The sequence below is a fragment of the Carassius auratus genome, chromosome 34 (genome assembly GCF_003368295.1).
Source record: "Carassius auratus strain Wakin chromosome 34, ASM336829v1, whole genome shotgun sequence".
Taxonomy (NCBI): domain Eukaryota; kingdom Metazoa; phylum Chordata; class Actinopteri; order Cypriniformes; family Cyprinidae; genus Carassius; species Carassius auratus.
This window is the reverse complement of record NC_039276.1, coordinates 16919427-16944194: the sequence shown is the minus strand read 5'-3', so window position 1 is coordinate 16944194 and position 24768 is coordinate 16919427. Positions and strand designations below refer to the sequence as shown.

Genomic DNA, 24768 nt, shown 5'->3' with positions numbered 1-24768 from the left:
TTAGTAGTTGTGTAATTGATATCCTCCTTAGAAGCTGGAAAAAATGGTTTGTGATTTATTTTTTTATTTTTTGTCATTACATTGGTTGGAGCAAAATGGAGAGAAAAATAAATCATTCTTAAATATATATTTGAATATATTTATAAAATATATATTTAAAAAGTATATTTCACTATGTCCTTTAGAGGATGCTATGACTAAGTTATTTAAAAGATAAATCAACACGAAAAGGCATGTAAGGCAAAAACTGTTTTATACCTTCATCTATGTTATGAAGGATGTAAAAGAATGGTTTGGTACTTTATGGAATATGTGCATGAAACCATTCTGTACAGTGTTTCTATAGATTGCATATAATTTGCATAATGATGTGTTCATGGGGAAAAACATAATGAAAAAAAGAAGTGTAATAATGGGAGTAATAACTTGGCAACAATTTAATAAGAATATGTTATTTCATTTTTCAATTTCAACAAATACAAAAAAGGCAGATTAAATGATAATTACAAAACATTATCAAATTTTCCTAAGATTGCTAAATTTGATCATTCTGCCAATATCAAGACCAAAGAGAGGGAGTGTTTATGATCAAACCTCCAAACATCTGATATCTCTTAAAAGCCCTGAATGTGCTCTGTACAGACTGTGGCGTGTATAGTCTCAGAGAAATTCACTAAAATATAATGTCTTCTACAGAGTACAGCAGTCTATGCCTCCTCGCAATAGCAGTACCTGGCGGAGGATGCTAAGCTGCAGGTGTCACGATGCAGATTTAGTCCAGCAGGTGGCGATACTTCAGCAGTTGATTCTACAAACAATATTAAAAGTGTGAGAAGAAGAATTTTAAGATTCCGCGGCGATGTTTGGTTTTAAATAAGTATAAAACGATTTTATTTATATGCCGAATACTTTTTTCCGAGCAGAAATGCATTTTAACAAGTATAAAGATAAACATAATCAACAGTCGAGTTTGTCGTCTACTTTTATTACCGGTGAGTAGTCGGAAATATCGATTCATATTGTTTACGATGTATTATTATCATCAGTCATGTCTTCATTACAGCTCCCAATGATAAAACGCTAATAATGGCGTCTAAAGAGAAGAAGGAAAACATAAGAATGGGCAAACAGACGGCATCTGTGTACGCAGCGAAGATAAAGACCAAGATACACAGTACGATATGCTAAACAGATTTACCTGTATGCATTACTACTAGTAGTTTGTGTTACTGGTGTCAAATTGTGAGTTGGCAAGTGGCCTTCTTCATTATCTCTCAGATACCTCATCATTCTTCAAGCTTTCTTTGAAAAGTAACAACAAGGCTCTGGCTCTAGCTCTAGTAGCTCAGAAGCAGAAGAGCAGAGAGCTGGAGGCAGAGGTGGTGCGACTGAGGAAAGAAGCGCAGAAGACTCATTTTGATCTCGCTCAACAGCGTCACAGAAACAAACAACTGGTGAGTCTGTGACAGTGTGACTTATTCATGCTGTACAGGCATAAGTCATTACAAGTCTTGTTGAACTGTCTTTTATTTAACAGACCTTGTAATGTACTTGGAAAAACAACGAACATACATCATTATGAATTATTCATAACAATATATGTAGTTATTTTCTTTTTTCGGACTCTAGTTTGCCATTATACGAGAGTTTTATGACTCTTCCCTTAACTGGATGACAAAGGCAGTTGATATTTTTTGCAATGAGGAGGTAAGCTGTCGGTATATATTTTTTAAATAATTAAATTATATTACTGTTTTTGTTGTTGTTGTTATTAATAATGGTCATCATAGTAGTTATTTTTATTATTATCAGGACTTTTTCACAAATAGCTAGGTCTAATTGCCAACCCTCTGGTATTGTTAATTTGGGAGTCACACTTGTGTTGTTTAATACTACATTTCATTTTAATAATGTTTCTTTAATATTTAGCATTTTGAGTGTATTTCATGTTATAAATTAATATTTATATCTAAATTATGGACTATTTTCAGTATAAAATGTAAAAAAATAAAAAAATAAAATAATAATCAGTACAGTATTTAAGTAAAAAAATAGAGCAAAAGTATTTAAAATCCAATGAATTGAGGCAGATTTATTCCACCTTGTGTTTTCATTTACATGTTGTCACCACTTCATTGCTGTGCACTTTCTGTGCATTTTGGCTTACTTGGAGATTGCACACACAAAAAAACTTTTGAATTTTTGCAATTCATTTCTTATGGTGGTCACTGCGAACAACATAAGTGTGACTATTTTGAATTTTTCGAATCAAGTCCACAATTTTTTTTTATGGGTTCACCTAGCTACTGCCATAAAATTCAATGAGTTTTGTACCATTCCGATGAAGAAGTGATTTTTAAAATTTCCAAACATTTTAAACAACTGAACAACACCAGAGGGTTAAATAGGCACAACATTATTATGAACTATTTTCATTATAATTAATTAATAATAATACTCATTATTATTATTAAAGGATCCAGACTCTGAACACAACACCAGTGAAGGTATGGAAACACATTGTAGACTGCTCATTGAATACAAATTTCCTTAAGTATGTCAGTCAAGTTTAATTAAGTTTGATTGATTGGCACTGTTATGTCAACTTATATAAATTCCTTGTACTTTAAAGCTAAAAATGTCTTGATGATTATTAATTATAGTATTGTGATTTTTTTTTTTTCAGACCAAATGATTGAAATAGAGAAAGAGGTTGGGAGTCTGCAAGGCGAACCATTGTGTCCACAGCAGGATTATGAGAATTCTGAACCAGTGAATACAGCCGTTGATGATCCCAGCCAAGAAAGTGACAGTCCAGCACAGCAAAACACCATATATGACTCTGAAATGGAGGTGTCCATTAGTGACACTGCAGCTAAAATAGTAACAGTTGAAACAAACGCAAGAAAAACCTCTAGAGTTACAGAGGAACATCAGGAAAAGGATTTGTGTCTGTCAGAAAAGGGTAGCGAGGTTATATCTGCAAAGGTGGACTCACCAGTTGAATCTATTAGGTCAGACTATACATCAGCTGTGTCTAAAGAGACGGCCCCTATGACTCCGCAGTGCTCTCTCACTGTTCAGATAGAGGTGGAGAATGAGCAGCAAACAGAGTCAATAACTGCACGCAGGAAGACTCATGTCACCTCTCGTTGTACCAAAAGTAGGAGTCGTACATGTAAACGGAAAGAACCAAACCCAGATCCTAGAAAAACATATGTAATCTCCCAAGATCCTCCTAATGACATTTTTAAAGATAGTTTTAGTGATCTCGAGCTTCAGAATTCTGAAAGAAACAAGGCAATTGAAAATACTTCAAGTAAAGCTGTTAAAAACAAAGCTAAAGAGTCCCATGCTACCCAGGAACCCAGGAGAACCTTTATAGATCAAGATGAGCTAAGACCTCAGAAGAGCAAGAAGACCAAAGTCTTGTCCATTATGATGGATCAAAGTTTATCTGATGTGCATGAAAATGTTCAGTCTGCCAGTACTCTTTGCTTGGAGTCTGCTGGTACTGATGAGCATATCGTTGAGACCGCTGTTCAAAAACATAAAAACAAAACTGCAGTACACCCACTTTCTCAGTCTGAAAAGTGCGAGACACAGAAAAACAAAGGGACATTTATGATACAGGCAAGTCAATTATTAATCAGCAGGAATTCATTTATGAATGAAACCAATAAATTAGAGGATCCCAGCAGACTGGAAGGTTTACAGGAAGTAATATCAGAAACCCAAATAACACCTCTCGATATTAATTCAGATAATGTTGCACAACAGCACAAGGAGCCAGAGCATGATTTTCATAAGATATTGACAGAAAACACCTATCATCCAGAATGTTCACAAGAGGCGAATACCAGCCTTGTACAGAAACTCTCTGAATTAATGCCATCAGTGACTGGTAAAGCCAAAAAACAAAGAAACGAGGGGGAAGACAAAATAAAAAAGAAGAATGCTGTATCAAGAGAAAAACCCAAAGCATTAACAAAGAAACAAAACAGTCATCCTGTGAGTATGGATGAAAACGTGTTGACTGGAAGGCAATATATGAATGATCTTCAGAATGGAGCAGGAGGCAGTTCTTTGTCTAATACTTTACAGTTACCAGTAATATCTCACTACTCAGTATCAGAGGAGGGCTTCAGGGATGAGCGTAATGCTGTAACCCTTGGAATAAGCTCTGTTTCCTCTGTTGACAAGCTCGATCAAGTTGACCATATTAACACGGACTCTTTTAGCATAAATCTAGATGAAACCAACCAAGCTCTCGAGGACAGGTGCAGGAAAACCTATGTTGTTTCATCTTCACATAAATCCCTCATTAAGGAAAAGACTGACAGTGGAGCTTCCAGTGACATTTCTGAACATGATCTTTTTACTAATGAAATGGATAATGTTTCATCTGTCATGAACAGAACCATGTTTGTCGTGGAAGAATTTAATGTGACTTCAGATGGTTTTAGTGGACACACAAATAACCTTCAATTCACAGAGGAGAGACCTCCCTGGGAGACCCTTGATGGTTACACAGAAACACTCTCAGATGAAAGCTCTGCCCACAGCCCTCAACCAAAGACCCACTGTCAAACTATGGACATTTACCAGGACCAGGACTCAGACTTGAGGCACCAAGCTCCAGGTAAGCCGTATGAAGTCTAAATGCTTTGCCAATACATGTTAGTACACTTTTTAATACAGATTCATTTTCATTTTTTCCTTTCTTGCTTTTCACGTGTCTTATGTTTGTTTTTATCTTATATATTTATTTTGTGAACAGAAGAAGGTAGGGTTATGAAGAGTCTAACAAATACAGAGCATAACACAGATTTTGGGAAAACACGTAGAAGAGCAGCACCAGTCTCTTACAAAGAGCCAGCTCTCAACTGGTGAGTTACACTCAAATAAAATAACACAGATTAATGTAATGCAATAAAATATAATGCATTTCTGTCTAAATTTTGTTTATTTTTTAACAGCAAGATGAGGCGTGGGGACAAATACTCGGACACAAAATTCTTAAACTCTCCAGTGTTCAAAGACAAAAAGAAGAAGAAATGAACATAGTGATATTCCCATTTATTGATTTCAGACCTTCATTAGTTTTTTCTCATTACTTTGACTTTTTTTATGTAATGCAAATGTTAAATAGATTGATATTAAAGTATTAATTTTAATCACAGCTGTTAATTTGCCTTTATAGCTAATTTTTGAATATATAGGAAATATTGTTTTTATTTTATCATTTTAATGGTTGATAAAGAGAACCCTTACAGGTCGTATACAGGAAATTTGAGTCTGTGTGTTATGTAACCAAGCACTGGCCGACAGTGTTATAGTAATTGAAGTACTGAATTAATCATTTAGAAGACCGTTCACCTGAGATGACCACAATTCTGAGATCGAGTAGGAGTGTCTGTTTAACCAGTTTATATTGACTGAATATAGTTAACTTATTGTGCTGTTGGTATCTGAGTTTTAGGTAAGTGTCAATGAGGTTTCTTTGTTTAAATAATTTCTGTGTTTTCGTGAAAAATTATAAATTTCTATTTTTAGAGGTGATCAGTCTTAGGAAAATGCATTGAATTTAAATGTTATGAGCTTATAGTCACATACTGTTTTATTATTATTAATTATTTAATTCAGTATTTATTTATTTATTTTTTAGAGAATCCAACTTGTATATTTCAAATGTTAGTCTCATCAGATTTGGTAATCGAACACTTGTGAGACATCCTCTCTCACTTTTCCTGTTAGAAGCCAAAATATAGTTGGCTTTCTGTGTTTAGTGTTGCCCCTGGCAGAGGATTAACTACAAGGTAAAGTTATGCTTTTTATACGTGTTTTTTATTATTATTTGTAATGTTTCTTTTTGCTAATGTTGCTGTTTTAATGGGATTTCTGATATTGTTCCCGACTACATTTTGAAATAAAGAGTTTCAAATAGAGGCCATGCGAGTGAAGAGAGATGTTAAAACTTTGCTGTAAGTAGCATTAAAATAAATTTACTGTAGTTTATCAGGATAAATGTGATCATAAATTGTTCATAAGTAAGGACACACTTTCCGAACAAAGTTTTTTAAAAACCTTATTAGTGGTGAATATATTGGACAGCGACTGAAACAGCAGCTGTACAACAAGCAAATACATATTGGTTTGTTAAACATTGTTGTCATCATTACACATGTAAAATCCTTTCAAGTGTTTCCTCAATTCCCCTTTAATGATAGTGATTAATATTTTTCATAAGAGTACTTTTTACTGACTTGAAAATTGTCCAGGCATTCAGTGTTAAGTTTACAGTAACCAATTAAGTTCTTGAACTTTTACTTTCTGAACTCTGCAACATGTGGTGTGTTATAGAGAATTTTGGAAGTGTTGACGCATTCCATGTCATAAGCAAAATTCTGTCACATAAAGCATTTCATTAGTGTCTGAATCAAAACAGAAGGAGGGCAGCTGAGGTCAGTAATTTGCCAGCTAGGAATTTTGATTCGATGAATCAGGGGTTTTAAATCTATGGATGGGATTAAAAGGCTGGCACCACCATCGGAGTGCCAAATCCCAGTCATTGAAAGGACAAATAAAGTTTGATCCACTGCGTTGATGGCGGGTTATAAAGCAGACCTCGTGCCCTAGTTGGTTTGACTGTTTCTCATGTTTAGGTTCGTTTTCAGAGGCTCACATCAAAATGAGTAAGGTAAATAAGATGTCTGATAACTTCTTTATTTCCCTGTTTCTTAAGGAAAGTTTAGAGATGACTATAAACAGAACAATTGAACTCTTACATTTGTCTGTATTGCTTTAATCTGTGACATCTCTTGATTTCAGATTGTCTTTTATGAGGAGAGAAACTTCCAAGGTCGCTCCTATGAGTGCGACACAGACTGCCCAGACATGCACCCTCATTTCAGTCGATGCAACTCTATAAAAGTGGAGAGTGGCTGCTGGGTTCTCTATGAAAGACCCAATTACTCTGGTTTCCAGTATGTGCTAACCAGAGGTGAATATCCTGAATACCAGCGCTGGATGGGCTACAATGACACCATTCGCTCATGCCGTACATTTTCCTATGTGAGTAATATGTATGTTAATGGTTTCATACTTTTTGTCATGAGATCCATTTCGACATCTACATTTATTATTTTATTATTCCATTTTTGTTGTTCACTGTTCTGCCGCACATAAAACTTTTGTTCTCAGTATCCACACTTGCATGTTGTGTTGTTGTAAATATTTACACTGTAGACATTCAAGCACTAGGACTCAATTTTTTTTTTTAAAAAAGACCTTTTGAAATGTTTTGCAGCAAAGTGGTGGATCCTACCGTGTCCGGATCTATGATCGGCCAGATTTCCAAGGTCAAATGATGGAATTTAGTGATGACTGCGAGTCCATTCATCAAAATTTCCAATGCCGCAGCGTTCACTCTTGCAATGTTATGGAGGGCTACTGGACCTTCTATGAGAATCCCAGTTATCAAGGCCGTCAGTATTTCCTGCCCCCTGGCGAGTATCGCAAGTTCAGTGACTGGGGTGCTCTTTGTGCCACCATTGGCTCCTTCCGCAGAATCACTGATTTTTAGAGTTCATGTTATGAAAATAATTGTGCCTTTTCTGACATTGACATGTCAATAAAATGCCACAGAATCAAATGCTTGGCAGTGTATGTATTCATGCTGCAGGTTTGTTTATTACCACAGCTGTCCATAATCAAACGTATAGATTTCAGACTGTGTGCCATCTGCGGGGACATGCTTTGATTCCTAAAAGATTAGTATTTCCTCATGTTTGCCTGTGTAAACGATTTAAAAACATACTGTAGTCATATCCATTGGATATCCATATCAATAAAAATGTATAGTCTTCTTTTGCTTTTAAGTCAAGCAAGTTATATACAGTATTGACAGTGGGAAGCCACCATTGGCTGTGGTAGATTGTAACAAAGGTTTTGATCACTACAAATCTAACTTTTCTAATGGCAACCACACAGAACTTTTCATTCTGGTAACATGTTCAGTCACTGACAAAGCCTTGATGTCTGGTGTTAAGCCTTATTTTGATTAAGTAGCCATCTTACACTGGAGGCTTCCTGAAAAAATCTAGAATATTTGCTGCAATACACTTATTTGTGAAATAAATCATGGCAGTGGAACATACATAGATTTCTTGAACAGATTCCCTCATAAACATCCACTAATACCAAAGGCATTTCAAAATTTCAAGGACAAAACCTTTTAGTTTCAGTTAAATGTTCTCATTTAAACAGTCTTGTGATGTGTAATGCTAAAATAAATGAAGAAAAATAACACTATTGTTGTGTTGTTTCCCCAGAACTTTCCAGCAGCTTTCAACAGAGCAGCTATTGCTGGACAAACTAATGTTACGGAGGCAATCAAAGTGATTATTCAGCTTAAAACTGCTCATGTTTGCAATATTCCTGTACATTTTCTGCTAACATGAGTACACTGTCATTTAAATGACAACACAAACAGTAGTACCATTATTTTCTTGGATATATGTTTATAGTTCCAGCAGCCTTTGGCAACTGAACAGGAAAAACGTTCAAAGCCAATACAAGCATGGGAAAGGTCTGTAAAGATTTGAATATTGTATTAGTCACATATTAATTATTATAGTGCTGCTGTGCTGTTGCTGCATGGTCTATGACTGAATGAATTACATGGGCCGCCAGTACTTTCTGAGAGCAGTGCAAGTACCCTGATTACATGCGTGCGATGGGAATGAATGATTTTGTCAGATTCTGTCGCACGATCCCTAGACTGAAGCTAATTGTTATCTAAAGTTATCAATGTTCTTGTTTTAATGGAATAAAATGAAACACTCAGCTTTAACTTCCTGTTATTCACCCATTAGCATCATGGGGATTTCAAAATGAGGCTCTATGAGAAAGATTGCCCCAACATCATGGATCGGTTTAACATGTCCAACTTCCCTTCCTGCCACATGATGGATGATCACTGGCTTGTTTATGAGCAGCCCAACTATATGGGCAGGGACTTCTACCTGAGGCCTGGTGAGTACAGGAGGTACAGTGACTGGGGCGGCAGTTCAAGGATGGGCTCCATCAGACGGATCATGGGTCTCTAATGAAAGGAGTCCTCATGAAATATCTGCTGTATGCCCTTTTTCACACACTAAATAAAAAGGTGTCTGTACTCAAGTGTCTTGAGTTTTATTCTTGCACCCTCTACCTGGAGGGGTCACTGCCTGGTGACTGATGACACTTGCTATAGGCTGCCAGACTGCTTGACACTGTTCGGAGAACTGAATAAAACTAGAGAAATTTTCATCATTGAGACAGGTTTTGAGTGTTGTCTCTGCTTGTGCTGTATATTAACGCTCACTCGTTGTAAATAACTAATGATAAACAGATGAAGTGTAGAAAACCTCCTTTATAATATCATAGCTTATGTTTAATACAATGTTCATATAGATAAACATTAAAAAGTATGACTGTTATTACAATGTAAATATGGGGTATACCCTGTTCTAGGTGAAATTGCTGTGGATTAAAGAGTAATCCGTTATATTTATTAAAGTATACAGTATATATTAAAAATAGTCAAAGTTCAGTTAAACTTATATGTATATGTCAATGATATCAGAATTTTTCACTGCACAACCACTATATAAGCTTATGATAAGGATAAAGTAAAAAAAAAAAAAAACATTTAACCTTAAAATGAGATAAAATTTGTTTTAAAAACATGATTTAATTAACAATACATGCATACATTTACATTTAGCATTAATCACTTCTGTGAGTATGCAAATCCCATACAATTGGCTAATGTTAATTCATATATTTAAGTTAATATCACATGATGAGTCTTACATGGAACGTACAATTTATATTGATATTTGGTATAAATATTAATTATTATCTGTGTGTTTCATCTGTACATTATGATTACAACACTTTTTTTCTGCTGCATTCAGTTACAATATGGCAGTATTGACAATATTTTTAACAAAATAATCATAACAATAAACCTTTTTTTAAAAACAAATGGAAATAAAGCATTTTTTTGTGTGTGTGTGTGTAATTATAATATGAAAGACACATACAGTGTCGGCACTTCATGTCTATATATACCAAACACTCACACTCATGGTATAGCAGCAGTCAAAAATGGGCAAGGTAAAGCAATACTGTAAGGAAAGTGAGAAAAGTCACACAAAAATATTTTTCACCTTATATTCAAGATATTTACACTGGATTTATTGTGAACTGTATATGTATATGGACTTTCTTCTCTCTTTTTTTTTAACAGATCATTTTCTATGAAGACAAGAATTTTGCGGGTCATCAGTATGAATGCAGTGGTGATTGTTCAGATATGCTCTGCTATCTTAGCTGCTGTAACTCCATCATGGTGAAGAGTGGATGCTTCATGATCTATGAACAACCACATTACAAAGGCCAGCAATTCTTGCTCCGTAAAGGAGAGTACCCGGACTTTAAAAGCTGGTTGGGCAAAAATGACTGCGTCTGCTCCTGCTGTGAAATTCCCATGGTGATTATGCTATATTAATTATACTATATGCTTGAGTGTCAGGAATGAGTGAAAAATTAGAAGAAAAAGTTTTGTATTAAGATAATAGTTCATTTACATGTTTTGTTATTCTCTCTATCAGACACAGGGATCTTCTCATGAGGTGAAACTGTTTGAGAGAATGGAGTATGGAGGTCAAATGATGGCTCTTGTGGATGACTGTCCAAATGTCATGGACATGTTCCAAACAAATCACATATTCTCCTGCAAGGTGATCAGCGGAAGCTGGCTCTTCTTTGAACAGTCCAACTATAAAGGCAGGATGTACCTCATAAGGCCTGGAGAATACACAAGATTCACTGAATGGGGAGGCTTGAGTGCCCGTGTGGGTTCCATCAAACGAATAACTGATAACTAGAATTAGCATTCATTCAGTTTGCTCAGCAGATTTTATTTTTTATTTTTATTTTTTATGTAATATACACTGTTGTTAACATACACACCAAACCTAAAATTAATATTAGCTTCTATTACTTAACATTGGTCTGACATGTTAGACAACACAGGCAATCATGTTGAATAACAACTTAGGGCTTTACACTTTAAATGCTCTTATATGTTTCCTCAGAAATAAATGTTTATACATTCTGAACCTATAAATGTTTATTATTTTTGATAGAATGTTTTACTTAATATTTGACTATCATTTTCATAATGTAACTGTGTTTCTTAGCAGACTAATTAAATACCACTGCTTATAAATCAGCGCATTTTTATTGTTATTATTATTTTTTAATTATTTTATGATCCACTTTAATGTTAGTTTATTGGTATTTAAGTTACATTATATAAGATGAATCATATAATAATACTGCAGCTTCATCCAGACTTAAATGGGCCATCAATTTCTCAACTGATTCAGTGTAAGACCTTTTGCTATTGCATTTTTTTTTTTTTTTTTTTTTTTGCTGATTGCAGTCAGACTGAAGCTGCTACTAGCAGGACAGGACAGGGCATTTTGATGAACAAGGAAAAACTGCCCCAGGGCCAAGCCAAATATAATCAGATTGTTTCATTGACCCCCTGATTCTATCCCCTATTAGTTTCTCCCTGAGCTAGATTTATTTGAATGACAATACTTTATGCTGTGCAATCACAGAGCAGCTTCTATAAAAGCTTTTATAAAAGACAGTGATAAACTGGATGCCTGTGTTGAGCAGTAGTCCTGCCAGATGCCAACATGACTATCGGAAAGGTAAGATGGTATCTCTCACTCTCATAGACTATTAGACTTAAAGTGGTTTTCAACTCTATAAAATGAGTTCACATTTTTTCATATTTTGTATAGTAGATTTATGGTACCTTTTATCATTAACAGATAATCTTCTATGAGGACAGGAACTTTCAGGGCCGCTATCATGAGTGCATCAGTGACTGTGCAGACCTGCACCCCTATTTTACCCAATGCAATTCCATCAGGGTAGAGAATGGGTGCTTCATGGTGTATGAGCACCCAAATTATAAGGGACAGCAGTACTTCCTGAGAAAGGGTGAATATTCTGACTGTCAGCATATGATTGGGTTCAGTAGCTGTATGAGATCATGCCGTATGATCCCCATGGTAAGTGATGTATGGGAATGTAAATCAGCAAATAAACATAAAAGAAAAATGCACTAGCTCATCAGTTCTAATAAACAGAATTCTTTTGACTACAGAAACACACTTTGATATTCTTGTCACATCAAATGCTAAATGTGTTGCTTTGTATATCCCAAATCCATGTTTCCTTACAGTATACCGGTAGCTACAGAATGAGACTATATGACAAGGCTGATATGGGAGGTCAGATGCTAGAACTCACAGAAGACTGCCCTAACATCACGGACCGCTTCCATACACCTGACATTCACTCCTGTCACGTGATGGATGGTCACTGGCTTCTATATGAGCAGCCCAACTACAGGGGACGAATGTACTACCTCGGACCAGGTGAATACAGGAAGTACAGCGACTGGGGAGGAACGGCCCCAAGAATTGGGTCCCTCAGAAGAATAACCACTTTCAACTAGGCAACATGAATTGAGTGACAGCATATTCATTAAATAAAATTTCTTAACTGAAACTTTTGCTTAACCTGTTATTATTTTTGTTCGTATGTGAAATTAATAACATAAAAAGTCGAGTTGTTAATCTATAACTAATTATTGTACATTTAATTGACCTATCAGTGAATTTTTTTGTTGTTGTTGTTGCAAATCTGGTTACCAGACTGGAAAACATTAATTCAAAAATTTGGTAAAGCAAAACTGAAAAACTCTCACACTGTTTATGCTTTTGACCGAACAATGTGGGGCTCAATCTGGATTAACTGTCCTCATTGTAGTTTAATCTATCATTACCTTGACTGTCAGAAAACAAAAGCACCATTGCAAGGCACATTGACCTTGATGGACGTGCAGCTTTATAATGTGAAGAGTGAATCAGAAGATCTTAATAAGTAATTTGGATTTATAGTAAAAGTAAGTAATTATGTTATGAATAAATTGGATGGTTACAGGTAATTTTATTGTCAGTTGTTATGGCTGTTGGTTTTAAAGGGGGGGTGAAATGCTCATTTTCACTCAATATCCTGTTAATCTTGAGTACCTATAGAGTAGTACTGCATCCTTCATAACTCCAAAAAGTTTTTAGTTTTATTATATTCATAAGAGAAAGATAGTCTGTACCGATTTTTTCCGGAAAAACACGAGCGTCTGGAGGTGTGACGTGTGGGCGGAGCTTAAGAATCACAAGCGCGAGTAAGCTTTTGCGTTGAGAGCGTTTGGAAGCTGTGACAGCTGTGAAGGCTGAAACTGAACGAGAGCAGCAGCAGCAGCAATGACTCGCTCCGAGCGGTGCTCGAACCCGGGTCTCCGCATGGGAGGCGGACGCACTAACAAGGAGGCAGAGATATTTTAAGCAGTTTTACTCACCGCATGCGGTTCCAACACACGATCGTGACCCTTTTTCGTTGGGACTGCATTATCCTTAAGAAATAAACGATGTGCAAATCCAGCTTCAAACTGGACATTGTTTGTAAAACAAGCATCTTCGAAATGCAGGGAACAAACAAAAACACTTGCACAACTCCGTTGATGCTCTGTAAAAATAAACTCCATCCACTGGTCCCTTAATGCTGTTTCTCTTTTGGTAATCTGTGTAGGGTTGTCTTGCCCTGGCAACCAAAAACACACTCCTTTTGTGACATTTCGCGACGCTCTCGCTCTGATCAGTGAAGTCTGTTGTGCTCTCAGTGCTGTGCTATAGGGGAGCACGCGCTCTTCCGGCAGACGTGCCCTCAGGACCCATATAAGGAAATTCCACTCCATCTAACGTCACACAGAGCCATACTCGAAAAAAACTTTTCCGAAACTTGTGACAAACCGGAAGGAGTATTTTTGGAACAAAAATACTCCTTCAAACGTACAACTTAATTTTTGAAACTTTGTCCATGTTTAGCATGGGAATCCAACTCTTTAACAGTGTAAAAAACTCAGTATGCATGAAATAGCATTTCACCCCCCCTTTAATGATTAATATTGCCTGACTAAAAGCTGAAACAAATTAGAAGTTTTACAAACAAATATCCAAAGATTGTTTTTTTTAGAGCACATAGTACATAAAAATGTTGCATTTGAATATCAGAGATAATGTTCACATAACATCTCCAAAACACAGCTGAGATAACTCTGAATTGATTAATATTATTTTTCTCTACAATGGTGTCAAAGAAACCATAATATAAGTATCTCTTTGTAATGTCTCCTGATGGAATTTATTTATTGATTTTTTTTTCACATGAGAAAATTCAGTATGTCAGTGCAGTTGACAATGCTGCTGAAAATGGAAACTCAGTAACTGCTCCCTCTGTTGAACAAGTTCTTTAATGCAAAAGGGATGTTCCATTTTGTTCTGTGTGCATTGTGCTGCTGTGAATGTGTGGGTGCCGTACCAGTCCTTTCCCAGGACCATGCAAGAGAAAACACCAAACATGTAATTATATACTCTTTTTCAAGTAAAATCCATATTTTTGAACCCAATATTGTGCTCTAACAAAAAGGTAAACATGTGACATATTCCTGAATTCATTTGAATAACAATACATTATTTGTGAAGAGGCAGTATAAAAAGCTCGGGAAGCATATGGAATCTCTCCAACCGAGACCATGGGCAAGGTAGGATTTTTTACATTGAATTGCACCTCCCCTATGTATGTTAGGCTTTGGCGTAGATGGATTATTCTCCTAATCGCTGCACTAAAAAAAAAAGTGTTAATTTTCTTGGCTTTTTCAGATAGTTTTTTACGAGGACAAACATTTTCAAGGTCGTAGTCATGAGTGCAGCAATGACTGCACAGACCTGCACACTTACTTCAGTCGCTGCAACTCCATCAGAGTAGAGAGTGGCTGTTTTATGATCTATGAACGTCCAAATTATATGGGCCACCAGTATTTTATGAAACGAGGCGAGTATTCTGACCATCAGAGATGGATGGGCTTCAGTAGCTCTATTCGATCCTGTCGCCTGATTCCAGTGGTGAGCTTCACTGAATGTGCTGTTTTGTGGAGATACTTATATTACGGTTTCTTTGACACCAGTGTACTGAATCATTCATTTGCGTCTTGACATCAACAGTACAGTGGACCATACAGACTGAGGATCTATGAGAAGGCTGACTATGGAGGTCACATGATGGAATTCACAGATGATTGTCCCTGTGTGTCTGATCGTTTCCACCATCGACATGTGTACTCCTGTAACGTGATGAATGGCTACTGGATCTTCTATGAATATCCCAACTACAGAGGGAGACAGTACTTCCTGAAATCTGGGGATTACAGGAGATACAGAGACTGGTCTGCTTCCTGTGCCATTGTGGGCTCCTTCAGACGAGTCACTGATTATTAGCCATTCTACTTGCACATATTTATATAAACTGTTCATTTTCTGTTTATAAGCATAAGTGTTTATAAACATTTAGATTGTTCACTTCTTGTACATCAAACAAACAAGCCAACAGACAACACAAGCCAACAGATAAGAATAAAATGATATTTGTAATAAAGTACTCAGATTTGACTGAATTCTCAGCACTAAATCAGTCTCTCATAACGAAATGAATTGGCTTTTATTCACCATCTCACTTTTACACATTAACAAATCTTACAATGACTAAACAAAAACAATAATTACAATACAAAACGGATTTATGGCAGTATATAGTGGTAGAAAAACACAGAAATTCTATAGGAATATATTCACCTGGATTTTTCCACAAACTGCTCATAAAAACCTGATCTAAAGCCACTATCTAAATTATATCTATATCTATATCTATATCTATATCTATATCTATATCTATATCTTTATCTATATCTATATCTATACCTATATCTATATCTATATCTATATCTTTATCTATATCTATACCTATATATATATATATCTATATCTATCTATCTATTTTACATTTACATTTAATCATTTAGCAGATGCTTTTATCCCAAGCGACTTACAAATGAGAACAATAAAGCAATCAGATCAACAAGAGAACAACAACAGTATACAAGTGCCATGACAAGTCTCAGTTATAATGCCATAATATATATATATATATATATATATATATATATATATATATATATATATATATATATATATATATATATATATATATATATATATATATACCTATATCTATATCTATATCTATATCTATATCTTTATCTATGTCTATACCTATATATATATATATATATATATATATATATATATATATATATATATATATATCTATATCTATCTATCTATTTTACATTTACATTTACATTTAATCATTTAGCAGATGCTTTTATCCCAAGCGACTTACAAATGAGAACAATAAAGCAATCAGATCAACAAGAGAACAACAACAGTATACAAGTGCCATGACAAGTCTCAGTTATAATGCCATAATATATATATATATATATATATATATATATATATATATATATATATATATATATATATATATATATATATATATATATATATATATATATATATATATATATACCTATATCTATATCTATATCTATATCTTTATCTATGTCTATACCTATATATATATATATATATATATATATATATCTATATCTATCTATCTATTTTACATTTACATTTACATTTAATCATTTAGCAGACGCTTTTATCCCAAGCGATTTACAAATGAGAACAATAAAGCAATCAGATCAACAAGAGAACAACAACAGTATACAAGTGCCATGACAAGTCTCAGTTATAATGCCATAATATATATATATATATATATATATATATATATATATATATATATATATATATATATATATATATATATATATATATATATATATATATATATATATATATATATATATATATATATATATATATATATATATATATATATATATATATATATATATATATATATCTATATCTATACCTATATCTATATCTATATCTATATCTTTATCTATATCTATACCTATATATATATATCTATATCTATCTATCTATTTTACATTTACATTTACATTTAATCATTTAGCAGACGCTTTTATCCCAAGCGACTTACAAATGAGAACAATAAAGCAATCAGATCAACAAGAGAACAACAACAGTATACAAGTGCCATGACAAGTCTCAGTTATAATGCCATAATATATATATATATATATATATATATATATATATATATATATATATATATATATATATATATATATATATATATATATATATATATATATATATATATATATATATATATATATATATATATATATATATATATATACATAGAAGTTGAATTAGAATTTTTACAAAAATGTAATTTGTACCAAAGGGGGGATTTTGCCCCACAGGTGGGGTAAAATGTCTCACGCTGACAAAGCAATTTGCTTTATACATTTACAGCAAAATCAGAGTACAGGCAGTATCATCTCAAAATAAAAAATAATATAATAAATAATTATGAATTACAAAATTATAGTAGCCTATTTGAAAAATGTGTTTAGCTGATGCTAACTGTATAGTACAAAATGGTACAAATATTTTTATTCAACTAACTTGTTACAATAGATCTGATGTTCAGAAAAGAGTAATTACAGTGATTAAGCCCCCTGGGGGCATTTTACCCCGTTTTATGTCATTCTGAAATATAATTATATTTTTCTTAAATAACAAGTACTTCCTATTTATGTTAAATGTTGCACTGGAAAATTTTGTTTCCTCCAAAAATGCACATTACAAGCAGGATTGCTCCTGCATGGGGGTAATTCAATTTACCAGGTAGGTAACCATTAAATTAAGCATGCAAAATAAATAAATAAATAAATAAATAAATTCATATTAATACATTTTATCAAAATAATAAATATTATTCTCAAACAACTGAACAAAATTAAACAATTAAGGTTTCTAATTTTTGAAATGGTATGATCTATACCTCTTACAGTATATATACAACATTGTGTTTCTTTGACCTGTAGTCAAGTACATGTCATAGTGCAAGTATTTGACATATTATTTAAAATATAATCTCATCTTGTTATTTTCATACTTCATCTGTTTGACAACAGAATCTCACAGTCCTGTAATCTATTCTACTGTCTTTGTACATTGTGCAATTAATTGTTATCTGAACTGTGATGATGATTTTATATATATATATATATATATATATATATATATATATATATATATATATATATATATATATATATATATATATATATATATATATATATATATATATATATATATATATATATATATAATCATCATCACAGTGCACTTGCATCATGACATTTACTTGACTACAGGTGAAAGAAACACAATGTTGCATATAAGAGGTATAGATAATACCATTTCAAACATCTAAAAACATAATCGTTAAATATCGTTTTTCAGTTGTTCAAGAATAATATTTATTATTTTGATAAAATTTATCATTTTAATAGGATTTTTGGTTATCTACCTGGTAAACTGAATGACTCCCTGCAGTATCAATCCTACTTGTAATGTGCATGTTTGGAGAACACTAAATTGTCCAATGCAACATTTAAATATGTGAAAATGAATAATGTTTGGCACATTTAATGAAAAATAGCACATGCATAATTTTAAGAAATTGTAGATGCAAAGATAATGAAATATGGTAATTTAAACATTTCTGATAATTATTTCATCTTATTCTATCTCTTATTAAATCAGTAGCTAGAGTCAAATGCACTGAATGTTAAACGTTCATGTGAGACATGTTATACTTTTGCATACAGAACATTTATGTCACTCGTGATATTGAGAGAACATTCGCTTTGGATTTGACTAAAGTTTTGCCTATACTGTAAAAGTCAATGCACAAACAGCTGTCAGAGATGTATGGTTAAAAACTATTGTTTCAGTTTACTGGACCATTTCAGCAGAAGTCATACTGCTTGATCATCAGCTTTTGGCATTTGAATAACAACAAAATGTAGGTCACTGGTTTTTGTATAAAAACCACCAACACCAACACAAGGCTATCAAAGTACAGCTGGTACGGTGAGCTGAAGCACTGAGACAAACAACACACTACCACCATGGGCAAGGTAATAGTGTTTAAAATAAGTATGTTTAATATTTCATAGAAAGCTTTAGGTTAATATTGCATCCAGTTTTTATTTGCATAACTCTTTTGCAGTTCAGATCTAAAAGGCAAGTAATTTACTGAAAAATGAGCTGAATGTTTAAACCCATCAACAGATCATCTTCTATGAGGACAGGAACTTCCAGGGGCGCAGCTATGATTGCATGAGCGACTGCTCTGATATATCCTCATACCTGAGCCGTGTTGGTTCCATCAGGGTGGAAAGCGGTTGTTTCATGGTCTATGAGCGCAACAGCTTCATGGGGAACCAGTTCTTTCTGAGGAGGGGCGAGTACCATGACATGCAGCGCATGATGAGCATGGGCATGATGTTTGACACTATCAGATCCTGCCGCATGATTCCTTCAGTACGCGTCTCACTTTGTTTACAGTGTTGTGTCGATTTACTTGCTCTTCTATTTTTTATTATATTATACATTACTCTGCATCCATTGCTGGGAAACAGCTAATGGAGACAATTCTAATGCATCATGCTTTATTTTACAGTACAGGGGATCCTACAGAATGAGGATCTACGAGAGGGACAACTTTGGAGGACAGATGTATGAGCTGATGGATGACTGTGACAACATCATGGAACGTTTCCGTATGTCTGACTGCCAGTCCTGCCATGTGATGGACGGCCACTGGCTCATGTTTGAGCAGCCCCACTACAGAGGCAGGATGGTCTACTTCAGACCTGGAGAGTACAGGAGCTTCAGAGATATGGGATACAGCAACATGAGATTCATGAGCATGAGGCGTATCACTGATATGTGTTAAACTGCTACAATATACAGTTGAAGGAAATAAAGTGTTATTTTCAGAACTAGCTGTATTGTCTATTGTTTTATTGGATTACTGAATGGCTAACTTTTTAAAATGGTGATATCAAAATAATATAATATATATGACTTTTAAATAATCTATCTATCTATCTATCTATCTATCATCTATCTATCTATCTATCTATCTATCTATCTATCTATCTATCTATCTATCTATCTATCTATCTATCTATCTATCTATCTATCTATATATATATATATATATATATATATATAGGAATTAATAGGAATTAATTCCAACGTTATTGTTCTTGACTACAGTAGGATCTAAGATACTGCCCAAGTTCTTGGTTTACTTGCTCCACCTGTTCATTAGCTTGAGGATGATAACCCAATGTTAAGCTTACATTAATATCTAATTCTTTGCAAAAAGCTTGCAACACTCGAGACGTGAATTGTGATTCTCTGTCGGAAACGATATCCTCTGGTATGCCATAGACTCGAAAAACATGTTGAAATAAAGCTTGTGCCATCTCCATAGCTGTGGGTAATCCTTTTAGTTGGACCAGACGACAGGCCTTTGAAAATCTGTCAACAATTACCAGTATAGCCGTTAGAGTTGGGTAGATCAGTGACGAAATCCACCGCCAGGTGGTACTGTAAATTATATCCCAACGGATAGGTGCCACGATGACTGATGGAGGTAGAATTGGTCCCTGGCAGCAAGAAGTTTCTTTTGGCTCATATCTTCGTGACAACGTGTCGGCTTTACCATTCTTACTTCCAGGGCGATACATGACTGTAAATTGAAATCTGGTGAAGAATAATGACCACCGAGCCTGTCTAAGGTTCAAACGTTTAGCACTCTTGATATACTCCAAATTTTTGTGATCTGTAATCACCAGAAATGAATGACTTGCTCCCTTCCAACCAGTGTCTCCACTCTGACAGCGCTTCCTTGATGGAAAAGTAATTCCTTGTTTCCTACATCATAGTTTCTCTCCGCTGTGGTTAGTTTTCTGGAAAAGAAATCACATGGGAAAAAATTTACCAGGGTTTCCTTTTTTTCTGAGATAAAACTGCTCCGATGCCGACGTCAGAAGCGTCTACTTCCACTATGAATGGTAGGTCAAGGTTTGGGTGTTTCAGAATTGGAGCAGTGTTAAAAGTGGTGTCCATGCTAGTTTCCTTGGTTTTCCTTTAAGCATCCACTCCATGATGACTGATCTTGTTGCCTAGAAAAGTGGTATTCGAGACATGAAATTCAAATTTTTCTGCCTTAACATATAACTGATTTGCCAGCAATCGAGAGAGAACATCTTTCACATCTTGGATATGCTGTTCACGTTTTTTTTGAATATATTAGAATGTCATCAATGTAGGCGATAACGTGGTTGTTTAGAATGTCCCGAAAGATCTCATTGATAAATTACTGAAATACTGACGGTGAATTGGATAGGCCATAAGGCATCACCGAGTATTCATAGTGCCCCCTGGTGGTGATAAATGCTGTCTTCCATTCATCACCTTCTCTGATCCTGATTAAATAATAGGCACTTTGTAAATCAAGCTTGGTAAAAATTGTGGCTTCACGTGATTGTTCTAAGGCTGAGGGAACTAATGGGAGTGGGTGCCTGTTCTTGATAGTGACTGAGTTGAGATAGGCCTCCATCCTTCTTTTCCACAAATAAAAATCCAGATGCTGCTGGTGATGTGCATGGGCGGATAAAAGCCAGACTCCAGAGCCTCTTCAATGTACTGCTCCATGGCGTGCGTTTCAGGAATAGTTAGTGGGTATACTTTGCTTCTGGGAGGTGCAGTGTTGGGTAATAAGTCTATAGCACAGTCCCAAGGGTGGTGCAGAGGTACTATAGCAGCTTTAGCTTTGCTGAAGTCTTCCAGGAATTCAATGTACTCTGTGGGAATATGAACTGGTTTGCTACTTTCTGGACTTTCAATACTTGTTAGACATGGCAGTTGTGTATGACCTTGTAGGCAACGATCGTGACAATGCGGAGACCATTTGGTAAGTTCCCTGGAACCCCAAGAAATCTGTGGGTTGTGGATGGTTAGCAAGGGATTTTCTAGTATTACTGGATGCTGGGGTGTAGTCATAAAATGAAGGTGTTGTTGCAACCGAGGCCTAATTATGTCCCTAAGGTCGCTTCTAATCCCTTTCGTTTTCAGTAAGTGGTCTTGGAGGCTTTACCCCCTGCTGATGCAGGGTCAGGAGATCTAAGTCTTTGCCCTGTCAGAGCTTTAAAGACTTATGTTGATCGAACAGTCCCATGGCGTGAGTCTGACCAGCTGTTTGTCTGTTTTGGACATAAGAATAAAGGCCATGCTGTTACAAAACAACGCATGTCCCATTGGCTGGTGGAAGCAATATCTTTAGCCTATGAGGCACGCGGACTCGCTTCCCCCTTAGGAATTAGAGCTCATTCCAGTGGCTTCTTCAAGAGCTTTTCTCAGTGGATCCTCTATGGATGATATCTGTGCTGCGGCAGGATGGTCCTCTTCGAGCACTTTCATCAAGTCCTACAGTATGGATGTGAGGATGGCTCCTGGCTCCCGGGTTCTCTCCACTTGAGCAGATGCTTCTTTGGATCCCAGCTATCAGGTATGTCAGGCGTTATGGTATAGCGTTCCCATACTGGTGACGTCACCGCAGCATCGAAGTGACTTATGAAATGGAACATCTCGGTTATGTATGTAACCATGGTTCCCTGAATAGGGAACAAGATGCTGCGGTCCTGGCCGTTCCATACCATGATAGCATTCTTCTTCTTCAGTTCATGATATCTGAGCAAAATAGCGCGTGGCACCCAGGTGTATGATGTGTGCGCATGCGTAAGGGTAGTGCCAAGCGCTATTTGGCCAATAAGATTGGCAGGATGGTATAGGACTTCAGACATTCGTCACACCGAGGGGAGTTCCCATACTGGGGACGTCACCGCAGCATCTCGTTCCCTATTCAGGGAACCACGGTTACATACGTAACCGAGATGTTTTATTGGATTTCTTAATTAATTTTTTGTTTTTATAATATATATATATAAAATAAATATATATATTGGCTCCAGGCTACAAAATCACTTTTCCCTCGGCCCAAGTACCGCAAAGAATGACGGCCCTGAAGTGGCCCAGAACTGGATCAAAGACTAGGGCCACAGATGCAATACTTTAATATATAACCAATTTAACTCTGTGGTTGTAGTACAGGAGGTGATCTTGTGTTCACATAATTTTCATTGATAAGAACTGAGTTGGGTTTGAAGTTTAAATGTTGTTTTAGGAGGATAGAAGTCACTAGAATGATGTGTACTTATAAAGTGTGTTGAACAGGTGTAGGCCTTTGGTAAGAAACTCAAATATTTGGTGAGAAAAGATAAAACATCTAACAAAGAATGCATGACTGCATTGATGCTGTCAGTGAAACTAAAATACCCCTTCAGACTTCTACTAAGTTATTGTATCCATTTATCTAAAGCCTTTATGTTCCCCTGTATCTTGTCTTTGTGTCCCATGTTTTGTGGTAGAGCAGTTGCTTTGGATGTGTTGCTGTAGAGATTGCTATAAATAATAGAGCAATTTGATTTGTAAGCTCAGCTTTATTTGATAATGAATGAGAAACGAGAACAGGCTGATTTAACTAGTCAACACACCCATATACCCCCATGTAAAGTTTATTTATTATTTTAATGTGTAAACAAAAATTATTTGCAGTTTCTTGATATCAGATCAGCTATAGGCAGAATAAAAGTACATTCTGAAAAAACATAACAAAAGTGGTACAATTATTTTCCAATAGTAATGTCAGAAAAGATAAGGTTAATTGCATGGTTTCTTTCATGCCAGATCTAATTCTTGCCTTTCAGTTTTAGAAGGTAATACGTCTGATAGAACCAACTCTTGAGCTCATGGCACCCCAGTCGCTATACCTCCTGTATTCGCCAGGTCTCAGGAGGTATTGTCTGCCTCTGTAATTAGGGTGCTCATAGAAAATCCAGTATCCATCTTGAACATTGCAAGAATGGATATCATTGTAATGGAATCGATCATAAAGGGATGGACAGTCATCAGTAAACTCCATCATCTGACCACCGAAGTCCGAACGTTCATAAATTGTCATTTTGTAGGATCCCTGATGCTACGGATTGAAAATACACTTATTTAAACATCACAGTAAAGTGTAATGCAAAAAAAAAAAGAATACTAATAAAACTAATAATAATTAAATAAATTTGGAATAAGTAAAAGGGGAGGCCTCACTTGGGGTATCATTCGACAGGATCTGACACAATCATTGAAACCCATCCACCGTTGGTAGTCAGCATATTCACCTTGGCGCAGAAAGTACTGGTAACCCATAAAGTGTGGCCGCTCATATACTATCCAGTTTCCACTTTCAACCTGAATAGAGTTACAGCGACTGAAATGAGAGTGCAGGTCAGCACAGTCACTAGTGCACTCATAGGAGCGGCCCTGAAAGTTCTTGTCTTCATAGAAGATGATCTGTAACAGAGTTTTTTAGTTGTTTTATTTTTAATGTATGTTATGCATTCACACTCAAATAACCCCACTCCCCTTCCAGACATTTTGCAGATATCCCTGTTTATTAAACTTACAAATATTAAATGAGAAAAAGATTCGACAAGGCTCACCTTTCCCATTGTGTTGAATCAGTGTTTTCCTATGCTGAGAAAGGGCTACTGGGATCCTTTTATATACTTTAGGAAAAGAGGCATTGTCAGTAACATCAATT

General features: G+C 35.3%; 7 protein-coding genes across 10 annotated transcripts; 6 read left to right on the top strand and 1 right to left on the bottom strand.

The window, feature by feature from the left end:
* The first annotated feature begins 789 nt into the window (after positions 1 to 789).
* LOC113053341 (shugoshin 2-like) lies at positions 790 to 5948 on the top strand. Of its 4 annotated transcripts, none has more exons than XM_026218274.1 (8): positions 790 to 992; positions 1064 to 1174; positions 1336 to 1454; positions 1630 to 1707; positions 2477 to 2507; positions 2687 to 4642; positions 4781 to 4889; positions 4980 to 5948. In XM_026218274.1, exons 1-8 carry the CDS (start codon positions 899 to 901, stop codon positions 5059 to 5061), a joined length of 2580 nt encoding a protein of 859 aa, XP_026074059.1. In that variant the 5' UTR covers positions 790 to 898; the 3' UTR covers positions 5062 to 5948. The 4 variants fall into 4 exon arrangements, with proteins under 4 accessions (XP_026074059.1, XP_026074058.1, XP_026074060.1 ...); XM_026218273.1 differs by having other exon boundaries at positions 1279 to 1454; XM_026218275.1 differs by having other exon boundaries at positions 1064 to 1454; positions 1606 to 1707.
* Positions 5949 to 6565: 617 nt separating this feature from the next.
* Positions 6566 to 7654, top strand: LOC113053357 (gamma-crystallin M2-like). The gene is made up of 3 exons (XM_026218299.1): positions 6566 to 6700; positions 6832 to 7074; positions 7310 to 7654. Exons 1-3 carry the CDS (start codon positions 6692 to 6694, stop codon positions 7583 to 7585), a joined length of 528 nt encoding a protein of 175 aa, XP_026074084.1. The 5' UTR covers positions 6566 to 6691; the 3' UTR covers positions 7586 to 7654.
* A 2501-nt stretch (positions 7655 to 10155) lies between these two features.
* LOC113053361 (gamma-crystallin S-1-like) lies at positions 10156 to 11275 on the top strand. The gene is made up of 3 exons (XM_026218309.1): positions 10156 to 10164; positions 10298 to 10540; positions 10662 to 11275. Exons 1-3 carry the CDS (start codon positions 10156 to 10158, stop codon positions 10935 to 10937), a joined length of 528 nt encoding a protein of 175 aa, XP_026074094.1. The 3' UTR covers positions 10938 to 11275.
* Positions 11276 to 11638: 363 nt separating this feature from the next.
* Positions 11639 to 12642, top strand: LOC113053353 (gamma-crystallin M2-like). The gene is made up of 3 exons (XM_026218293.1): positions 11639 to 11774; positions 11898 to 12140; positions 12314 to 12642. Exons 1-3 carry the CDS (start codon positions 11760 to 11762, stop codon positions 12587 to 12589), a joined length of 534 nt encoding a protein of 177 aa, XP_026074078.1. The 5' UTR covers positions 11639 to 11759; the 3' UTR covers positions 12590 to 12642.
* Positions 12643 to 14725: 2083 nt separating this feature from the next.
* LOC113053363 (gamma-crystallin M2-like) lies at positions 14726 to 15643 on the top strand. The gene is made up of 3 exons (XM_026218311.1): positions 14726 to 14734; positions 14853 to 15095; positions 15195 to 15643. Exons 1-3 carry the CDS (start codon positions 14726 to 14728, stop codon positions 15465 to 15467), a joined length of 525 nt encoding a protein of 174 aa, XP_026074096.1. The 3' UTR covers positions 15468 to 15643.
* A 3448-nt stretch (positions 15644 to 19091) lies between these two features.
* Positions 19092 to 20009, top strand: LOC113053352 (gamma-crystallin M1). Its single transcript, XM_026218292.1, has 3 exons — positions 19092 to 19177; positions 19332 to 19583; positions 19723 to 20009. The coding sequence occupies exons 1-3, from the start codon at positions 19169 to 19171 to the stop codon at positions 19996 to 19998; spliced, it is 537 nt and encodes a 178-aa protein (XP_026074077.1). The 5' UTR covers positions 19092 to 19168; the 3' UTR covers positions 19999 to 20009.
* Positions 20010 to 23673: 3664 nt separating this feature from the next.
* Positions 23674 to 24698, bottom strand: crygmxl1 (crystallin, gamma MX, like 1). The gene is made up of 3 exons (XM_026218321.1): positions 24668 to 24698; positions 24276 to 24518; positions 23674 to 24153 (listed from the first exon to the last, which is right to left on the bottom strand). Exons 1-3 carry the CDS (start codon positions 24674 to 24676, stop codon positions 23884 to 23886), a joined length of 522 nt encoding a protein of 173 aa, XP_026074106.1. The 5' UTR covers positions 24677 to 24698; the 3' UTR covers positions 23674 to 23883.
* Positions 24699 to 24768: the final 70 nt, after the last annotated feature.